Source organism: Crassostrea angulata, chromosome 1 (genome assembly GCF_025612915.1).
Source record: "Crassostrea angulata isolate pt1a10 chromosome 1, ASM2561291v2, whole genome shotgun sequence".
In the NCBI taxonomy this organism is placed as follows: domain Eukaryota; kingdom Metazoa; phylum Mollusca; class Bivalvia; order Ostreida; family Ostreidae; genus Magallana; species Magallana angulata.
The window spans coordinates 25,648,561-25,658,933 of NC_069111.1; the positions used below are offsets into that span (position 1 = coordinate 25,648,561).

Below are 10,373 nucleotides of genomic sequence, written 5' to 3' on the forward strand. Positions count from 1 at the left end.
GGCCAGTTTTATAATTAGCTGATATACTTATTTGGATGCAGAACCCAATATGCAGGTTATGAAAATAGATAAATAAAAAATAATAATTATCAAGAAAATCAGGGCTGTTGATTTATGTTTGATGGTTCAATCGTTTGGTTTATTTAGAAATGATTACCTTTTCTTATAATTGGAATATTTTTTTTCATGCATACTTGAATAGGTGCACTAGTACTTGAATGGATGTTACAGTAATTGCTTACTAGTGTAGAACATCGTGGCCATTATCTCTTTTGGAAAACACAAACGCCTTTAAAGACATTCACATCATGATAAATAGAAATATGTTTGAAATTCGGTCAGATAAAATTGAATCCGCCCTTTTTAAGTGTTTAAGCCTTGATAAACTTTTGTATTAAGATATTTCAAAAATCAGTTGTTTCCAGCATTTTATCAATACCGGGCCAACTTCGTTTGGAAACGGGGGGGGGGGGGGGGGGGGGGGGGTGGAATTTTATCAACAACGGTTCAAGGTAATGCTGTCATAGAGTTTCATGAAATGAAAGGTTCTGATAAATCGCGGATAATGCTTGGTACGTGTTATGCAAGAATCGTGTCAGCAAATTGGGCTGGGTGGGTCGGGTGCACTGTGTACCTGTAGTACCAAAGGTGTACAAGTCTACACCTATGTAACATGATTGACTCGTTAATTTCCCGAAGAAGATCAAAGATACGCACCTGAGCCCTCGATACAAGCTGTTAATGTAATTTGTCTATACCCAGAAGTATGTATATGCGTCATTTGTCAGGAGAGAGAGAGAGGGAAAAAGAGAGATTTCTTCTCTAAACATAAATAAATAGTAAATTTGATACTTTTTTGACATCTGCAAGAAAAACGTGTTTGTTTTGTAAAAAGTCGTTTTATTGACGTTTTTCAGTTATAAAATCGGCGCGATAAAATTCGATCGTTTAATGTAATAAAACATATAAATGATTACAAAATAATGGGTACTATAATTTTTGTAGTGTTTTGTTATTTTTGGAATATTGAAAACTCTTAATCAAGTGAAGTTTAATGCTTCAGAAAGTCATCAACAATAAAGAGTTTTGTTTCACCCAAGATGCGATGATTTTACAGTAACACATGTTTGTAACTCTATAATCGTATGTTCAATGTTACCTCGAAAGAGGGCTAGCATGGGCTATGTCTGCTGCCCGATCCACCATAAATTGAAATATATTTCATTGCATAAAGTAGTATTATATTGTAAGGTAATTCAGGTTTTTGTACTATCCCTACCCCCCCCCCCCCCCCCCAAAAAAAAAGAGAGAATGAATTGCATAAAACAAACTTATGTCAGTGTTTAACAGGGCCGAAGTGTAGAAAAATAAAAAAAATAAAAACCTGAATTATTTACCAGAAATAATTTAAACTCAACAAATATGAATTTATTACTTGCGTCACGTAGCCATACGTCACTATAGTTAAAGCCCTTGTTGACATCATTTACGGCCCCACATGTAATGATGACCAATAAGGTAATGCGCAGGTACAAAAGTGCCGCTACAGATGAAGCAATTAATCACCACACCTAATTACAAGTCGGCATTAGCATGGTGCAATGGTTGCTCTCATTAATTGTCGGTATGTTTGCCTTTATTAGGGGGTGGACTACCGCCATATCCGTGTACGTTGTAGGCGCCTTTAGCACAGTCGGCCCTGTTAAACACTGACCTAAGTGTGAACTACAAAAACAGAGTGCCGAAACCAATCAAGAGGTGCAAAACTCAAGTGTCCATGCTCAAGATGGAATTTTTTTTAGGTATGACCTTTAAACAACAAACAGCCTTGCTGTTTGAGCTCAAGTTTCAACACGACTTCTTGAAGCTAGTATGCTTCAAATAACGCGTATCGCATGCTATGCAACGTTAACTTTATTGCAGAATACATACATGTATACATGATATATACACTCACGCGATTTTTTTTTTTTTTTTAGTTTTTTGTTTTATATACCGAATCGCAATTTTTTTTTTATTAAAATGGCTTAGAGGAAAAACATGAATTAATAACAAATATACTGTAACGACGCAGAGAATGAAAGTCTACCCCACGACTTACAATGTAATTCAATGAATCACTACATGCACATGATGCAATAGTTCGATTACTTGGTCATCTTCATTCTTATAAACTTGTCAATAAATTTAACTCTTTCACTTTCAAGTATTGCAGGATTTATATTTTTAAGAAAAATGAAAGCATAAGCATCTGTCAATATGAATAAATGCATGCTTACTCAACACTGTAATCGGCAATTGGCAAGTTTTTTTTAAACCATTGAGTAAAAGCAAACAAATTCAGAATGGTCCCCCACATTGGACCCGGTTGCAGACAACCTTGAAGAGACTCATTATCTACATTGAATTAGCGTGTTGTATTAATACTGTTACAAACAGCGTAAATTTACTCAAATTACTCAAAGAAACTTTAAAAGTTTAATCGATATATATATATATATATAGTTTTTATTGAATTTTTAATCATATCTTTATGCAACAAATGCATATGCACAACACAGTCGATATTAATATTAACATATATTTCACTTACTAGTATTAGTGTACATGACTGACTTGTTAGTACATTTGTAATTAGGGTCAACCTGCATTAAAGTGTTTTAATTTATTACTTGCTTATTCGTTTCTCTTCTTTTTCATGTTTATTTAAAACGGACGTACAGAATGGAGAAGAGAACAAAACAACAAATGCAATGCACGAAAACCGTATGCACTTATATGTAAGAAAGTACCGGGGCATTAATCCACATGTAAATGAAATCTTCGCCATCAAATAAAATACAAAGTAGATATCTTCTAATGCACCGTCTACCGCACGCATACACGGACATAACTGCGGGTAATGGCGAAACTCAATATTGGTATAAGGAGTATGTCTCCGACCGTCGGATTAACAGGTCTGTGTTATGATACGAAATGTACGCAGTAAGGCCCTGAGCAAAATTTTCATAAAATTCCGCAAATAAAAACAAATTATGTTTCCTTTAGATGATTTTTCTATAAACATCGTATTTATAAACTCAAATAACGTTTTCCTCATCAACTTTTTGTGCTGAGGCTTTAAAGAAATAATAAAAAAATAATTTAATATTTTTGTTTTCACCATGAAGACATTGATTTTTTTCAACTTTTTAAAATGTCCACAAGTTGAACACACGCCAAGCCCCCCAACAAATGATAATAGAAATTTGGTAGTCTTGACATTAACAGAAACCCCTGATTAAATCCCCCTTTCATACACTGACCTTGGTGTACGTTTTAAATCGGATAGGGAATTCCCCGAGAATATACCCGCCAAAAAACCATGCACGCCATCAGAAGTTAGTTAAAAATAGAAGAAAGAATTTCCAACATCATCAATATTGCATAATTGTTGTTCTTTCTTTAACGTACACGAAGTTACGAAGTTGTGCATATTTTGATAGACCGTTTTTAAACGGCTTATAATCAAGTTAAATACGTGTTGCATCTAATCAAACAGATACATGAACCATATAACTCAGAACTTAATACATTGCAGTAAAGTTACTGGCGAGCTGAACTTTGACCATATCATATCCATAATATTAATAACATTAACCCTACATCTTTAGCTGTGATTGTAAGCTGTAGATAGATTAGACCGCATGCGGTATTTCTCCATATCAAGGCAGTAAATATAACCAGTAAACAAAATCGCTACGTATCAGTTGATAGAGAACAATAAACCTCGCCCATCGGGCGTGAACGATAAAACTGGTCATTTACGGGTATTCCAAGGTACGGCTTTTCCAGGTAAAGCCACCACGACCCTTGGACACCTGAACTGATTAAGATTGAGGGTGGGTCGTGGAGTTACACTATGGACTGTTCATTGAGCCAAAAAAATAGTACTTCCATTGCAACGGTGAATACACATAAACATATAATACACGTTATTCGCACGAACATTTGGTGGTTTTTTTTTTTATCTTTCACAATTACCCAATTTCTATCAGTATAAATTTTCATAATTAAAACAACCCTTTTAAGACAAAATATTTAATGACGTTCTTAGATCGCGATCTCCGTGGAAACGATTTTGTCACAGATTACGAGAAAAATGCATGCTGTAATTGATTTTTCCCTCTAATGCTAAGCAGTCTGCTATTCTTTCGGGGGAAAGTGTTCAAATATCGATTGTGTAAAAATTCAAGAAGAAAAAGTGAATATTGTGAGTAGTCTTGGTTCGTTTCTCTCCATCCATTTCTGCAATAAATTAAATCACGCACGCTGTGTTGGCTTTTAATCTCGATCTTCTTGCGGGCTGTCGCGAGATTTATTATCATGGATCATTGTATTAGATGACAGGTCAAGAAATGAAGGTAGACAATACAGCAGTCACACAAATATACACACTCACTGTAAGCGCTTTACAAATGACCTGAATTTGTTACTCCAGTCGCATTGAAGCGTCACATCGCCGCTAGCCAATCAGCTTTCTCTATCCCTCTTAGGGAATTTCCCTAAACATACGGCAAGAGAACGATCAATGCTAGAGACCACGTGACCTCAGTATTATTTATCTACACAAAACGCGAATACACATCATACTGAAATAAGATGTGGAGTGAAACACATCTTTTAAAAAAACTATTTAATTTATTAGCAACAAATGTGTGAAAGAAACCAATATTTTGAATAATATTCTGTGCAAGGTGTTATCTGAACATTTGCATCATTTATTCGCATAACGAGGATTTTAATTTAATCTTTCTTGATTGATTAAGGTGAGAATAATCTTTATTCAATAACTGGATTTTGTTTTGTTGAAAAGGAGAATATGTTTGCTTTATTTTCACCGTCTTCTTTGCGGAATATGGAATAAGAGCAAGTGTTCAGGGGCAGCTGTCAATTGTTACATTAGTTTGTAAGCAAGATGTTGCAGTCGTACATGTAACGTTGCAGGACTAGTTACTCTACATCCTTAGTGTCATGGCTGGATTTAGGAGATAAATTACCCAGATACACATGACATTTTTATTTTTGCCACCCGTATCACAACGACTTATGCGAATATTACCTATAAAATTGTCTTCTTCTTGTAGTATTACGCTATTATGGACTTAAAAATACATAAACTGCACATTAAGTCCTTGGGCTATTTACTTAAATGATGTAAGGGCATATAGGATTTGTAGATTTTCAGATTTCGTCTTCGGATTTACGGGTAGAATATGGTTGTCAGTATATCAATCAACCCTGGAGTGATAGACCAAACATGGCCGCAACGGTACTGCACTGCAACTGTTATGACCAGGAGTCACATAGCATCGACTCCAGCGAGCATTATTATTTTTAGATTCATAAATTCCCCGGGGTGGTAAAACACATGTAAATCTGCATTTTGGCGTAAAAAGACACGGTGACGAAATTTGTTGACGGGTGAGGCCCGGCCCACCGAGGCTCGGTGAGCTTGATCCTTATTGGATATTAATGATGACCGGTGCATCAAGGGGGACGGGTACTAATATAAGGTGTGATTTAACACAAGGGGCTAATTACAAAATACCTGGCACCTTGACCAGACCTTGCAATCATAATCTTATATTTGTCCAAGAAGTTGACCAGTGGAATTACGTTTAGTTTTAGTATTTGAGGGTAGTCATGGAATGCCTTATGGAAAATTTGGAATATTTTCATTTCAGGTCCACTTTTGACGACATTGAATACATATCTGTTTTATCAGCAGACGATATCATTGAGATGTCGTGTCCAACCCAAGCTGTAAGTATCCACTTCATTATGAAGTATCTTACTTTTAGGAAAAGGAAGAGCTTTTAAAATTTTCATTTTGAGATTATTTCATTTTTGTTATGATACATATGATTGTAAGGTTGATTTTCTGATATTTGACAGTTGCCCGACACATTTCCTCACGATTTGTCGGAATCTGAAATCTCATTTTACGCAAACGAAAACATGGATATGAAAACTGAATTAGTCAGCGAGCCCCAAACTCCCCAGGAATCCATCCCTACCACCGTCAGCCGCATGACATTCTCCGACATCTTTCACAAACAAGGTAACAGCAAAGCTTTTTCAACACATTGTAATCAAGAGTTTGAAATTACCTCAACCATTGACCAAACCATTAACCACGTGCCGATTGTTCACAAGTTCCTCTTTATTTCAGACACATCCAGCTGTTCAGACAGTATGGACATGCTAAGCTGGACTCAGAAGCATCCTCAGAATTGGAGTACGTTAGAGGTCCTCGATTGGTTATACTATGTTGCTGATGCCAAACACCTTGATATTGCAAAACTACGAGGAGAACAATTCAACTCTGTGACTGGAAAAGAACTTTGTGAAATGACTCTCGGTCAATTTATTGAGCGAGACCCAGAATACGGACAGCAGTTTTATGAAATGTTCCGAAGGCATGTTAACGAGGCCCAGTTCATCACCCCCCAACAGAGCGAGGTCGGCACGGACACGTCAAGTCAGCTGACGGACCTCGTCAACGCCCTCCTCTTCCCGTCCTCCTCCTCCTCATCTTCCTCTTCATCTGAAGACATCATGGAAATAGATGAATCTACGAGCAGTAAGTGTTATGATTCAGAGTATTGCAATCAATTAAAAACAAATATCAACAACAACAACAAGACATGACAGTTACATAACGGTTGATTCATCATTGTATGTATTGTGTTGTTATTCTTAATTTCAGAAATGTTAGATAACAACATAGAGACGGTATACGACCCCACGCTAGGCGCCCCAAAAGTCAACATCTGCGGGGAGTGGTACGATATCGACAGTGACCCAGCCCTGTTCCCGACCGATAATAGTTGTCCTACTTGGGTCGATCCTGGATACATTAGCGGAGGTGAGTACTAGTCTCCGGAAATTTACAACAATCATTCAATGTCGATGCATGAAGATGATGCACTTGTTTTATGATCCAAAGTGAAATGATCAGGAAATATTTAAAGTGCCTCTCCTTAGATGTCATTTTCTGAAATGTAAACATTTTTTTTTCTTGTTTGATTAGATTCAGAAATTGGAAGTGAACACGACAAGAACGAGTTATCTGTGAGCGCTGTGTTCTCTGACGAGGAGATGCCAGAACCAAAGAAAGTCAAAAACAGGACCAGAAACTCCTCCAGCGTTTCAAACGACAGCGGCATCGTGGAGCCAGAACAGGAGGCAGAAAGGGTGCCAAAGAAGTGCAACAGAGGCAGAAAAGTGGGCCAATGTAAGCATTTGATTTCAAAATCCTCACGTTATAATATTTTTCAAAAACTAGAAATGCAATACAACATCTAAGTGAACAAAAGTATTCCCACATTGATTATTGTATTTCCCTCTCTATTATAGCTTCAAAAGGAAATCATTTATGGGAATTCATCCGCGATTTGCTGAAAGATTCCGCCTTTAACCCGACTCTTCTGCGCTGGGAGGATAAAGAGACCGGGGTGTTCCGGTTTGTGCAGTCCGAGGCAGTTGCGCAAATGTGGGGCCGCAAAAAGAACAACACGAGCATGACATATGAGAAGCTGAGCCGTGCTATGAGGTAAATACACATCCTTTGTGTTCTGCGTAATTTGTCCTCGTCTTTTACATTGTCCAGTGGTATACATATATATATATTACATGAAAACGCAGGCATGGTTAAAATAAATGGGATTTAGATATTTATCTTTACATGGATGCATGGGTTTTGGTAAATGTAAAATGTTGTGTAAATTCTTGTCCTTGTCTATCGTTGATGCATGATATTTAAATAAAATCAAAGGGAAACAACATAACATTGCGCGCAAGGACTCCATCATTGATATGTGCAAACACACCAGAAACTTAATCCTCACTTTTGATCGACAGGTTTTGCAGATCAGCAGGCTATTTTGCAGACGTACCCAAAAACGGAAAATTTCCAAAGAAATTATGCTTCCGTTTCGGGCAAAAGGCGCACGGCTGGAAAGACCTCTAAACTCGCTTTAGGTTAATAATTTTTACGTTTGTTGTTTGCGCACTAACCGCTTCTTTATGCTTGGATTGCTTTTGTCTCTCTATCTAGTTTTTTTATTTTCTTTTTCCAGCATTTAAACTGTTCACCGCTGACCTCTGATCTTTTTGGCTTGTGCATCTCTTATGTTCTTTTTCCTTTTTATAGAGTCCTATAATCACTTGTCTAGCAATCTGTTGTTTTTCTCTTTTTTTTTCATGTTCTAGTAAATTAGCCATTTTAATATTTCTCCTTAACTTCTATAACATATATAACTATATTTGACTTCAGTCTTTCTCCTATTCTCTAATCATTTTCTGTTAACTTTGAATAACATTGTTGGTAAAATGATCAATGAATTCTAAAATGTGAAATTGAAATTTAAAGATAAAATTTATAACCTTTGAATAACCTGAAATAGGTAAATTTGATTTAATGTATGATTTTGGTTTTTACAGATATTACTATAAGCGAGGAATCCTCGATCGAGTGGACGGGAGGCGTCTGGTCTACAAGTTTGGACCCAATTCCCACGGATGGAAAGACTGAACAAGTCTCATTGGTGCAAAATCAAAATTACTTCATGACGTCGACTGCATCAATTTGTCGGTGGAAGCGAGTCGCGGAGACATGCGCAGTTACCAGTTCAATGACGATTCCGTCATGGCGCATGCGCAAAAGAATATCAGACGTCCAGACATGGCACAACATCCTGTGCCAAGAGGATACCAAAGTTGTTGTAAAAGTGTTCATCAAAAACTGTGCATTAAGTCATCATACTCATTGACATTATAGTTCTAGATGAAAATACGTATGGATGTTTGTGTGTATAGACACATATTTACACATTCGCCAAAAAATCAACACAAAGTCGTTACAGAAAGGCAGCTACATTAAAAAAAACTTCTTTAAGAATGCGTACTTAATTGCTAATGGGGAAAAATGACAATCCATTCTCTTATCTGAGTTACAACTACTTGGTTTTTTTTTTAAGAACTGTGTCTTTAAGAACAATGTCTTTAATAACAATGTCTTTAATAACAGTGTCTTTTAATGATCTCTTAACTGATGTGACTTTAAAAACAAAATCCAAAAATAGTCTCCAGGAACATTGTTTGTAATGGACCTGAAGAAAGAAGAGCTTGGTGACTGACAGGTGCGAGCTCTCCCAACATCCAAAAACTAGAAGTCCCACACTGTGCTATAATTAGTTAATTAATTTATTGTGTAATTTATTTATTTCATATGACAAATTATGTATTATATTAATTGTTGAAATCTATTTTTGTACATTTGTAAGAAAAATAAAACAATCATAAAAAATATGACATCAGTTGGTTTGTGTTGTGTAGCAAGAAAAGTAACTCATTTTCATTTTATTACGTCACCATTCTTGAATGATACGGTTTTTTTTAAGAAGAAAAAACCATGACTCTAAGGTTCCACTTTGAGGAGTTTTAATTAGATATACTAAATATTTAAGGTCGTTTTTACTGTCGTACCCCCCAAAAAGATAGCTTTGTAATCTTCCATGGTATAATCACTGTGGGGGGGGGGGGGGGGGTATCGCCATCAACATCTGTTTGTCAACAGTTGGTTTTAATTTTTAATATTATGAAGAATATGGAAGGAAAATAGGGCACATCCCTGTGTAAAATCGTTAAACAGAGACAAACAGAGAGAGATATATGAAATTTGATACATAAACAATTATACATAATTCGATTTTAAGCACAATATCAATTTGTTCAATTCTAATATTTTTATTGAAATATTTTCAAAAATGAATCGACCCCGGATTTTTAGACTTTGGTCTTGGTTATCGCATCAAACTCCGAGTATGCCATTTTGTTTGCATTCTCTTTTAATTGTATTTGCACGTATTTCATCATAAGGATTGAATTGCTTTTAAGTATTAAAAAGCAGTAACACCAAACAAATGCATATTGGCGCAACGAAGTCATTACAGAAATGTAAAATTCAAATCATGTGTATGTTTAATACAAAAAAGATTGGGAATTGAGCACGTGTAATAGATTCGCGGCCGTGCAGACACAATAACACGCTACATGTATACGGGGAAATTGAAGATTAAAGAAATAAGAAGAGTATCATAATGATCATAATTCAGTTCGACATGTTTTTTTTTAACTATTTTTCAATCAATTTTTATCAGTAAGAGGTTGTGTCTAATGCAGTGCATGTTGTAACAAATTTTCCATTCTGTAATTCAAGTATAAACATGTATATTTCATTGAATAGAACCCAAGCACAACAGCTGCAGAACATAAACATTATGAATAAGTCCACCTAAACTCAGCCTATATATAGATATATGAAAAGT

The 10,373-nt window shown here is 35.9% G+C and overlaps 1 protein-coding gene across 1 annotated transcript; it reads left to right on the forward strand.

The window, feature by feature from the left end:
• Window positions 1-4,621: 4,621 nt before the first annotated feature.
• On the forward strand, window positions 4,622-9,354 carry LOC128155655 (ETS homologous factor-like). The gene is made up of 9 exons (XM_052817472.1): window positions 4,622-4,808; window positions 5,727-5,805; window positions 5,938-6,103; window positions 6,215-6,625; window positions 6,752-6,910; window positions 7,076-7,279; window positions 7,402-7,597; window positions 7,906-8,025; window positions 8,488-9,354. The coding sequence occupies exons 2-8, from the start codon at window positions 5,785-5,787 to the stop codon at window positions 8,012-8,014; spliced, it is 1,266 nt and encodes a 421-aa protein (XP_052673432.1). The 5' UTR covers window positions 4,622-4,808; window positions 5,727-5,784; the 3' UTR covers window positions 8,015-8,025; window positions 8,488-9,354.
• The last annotated feature ends 1,019 nt before the right edge of the window (window positions 9,355-10,373 follow it).

What these genes read in the sequence shown, in the direction of transcription:
- LOC128155655 (XM_052817472.1), top strand. Translation starts at nt 5,785, where the DNA reads ATGTCGTGTCCAACCCAAGCT. An exon ending in AATAGATGAATCTACGAGCA is followed by an intron (nt 6,626 to 6,751) that starts GTAAGTGTTATG and finishes TCTTAATTTCAG; the next exon opens with AAATGTTAGATAACAACATA. An exon ending in AAGCTGAGCCGTGCTATGAG is followed by an intron (nt 7,598 to 7,905) that starts GTAAATACACAT and finishes TTTGATCGACAG; the next exon opens with GTTTTGCAGATCAGCAGGCT.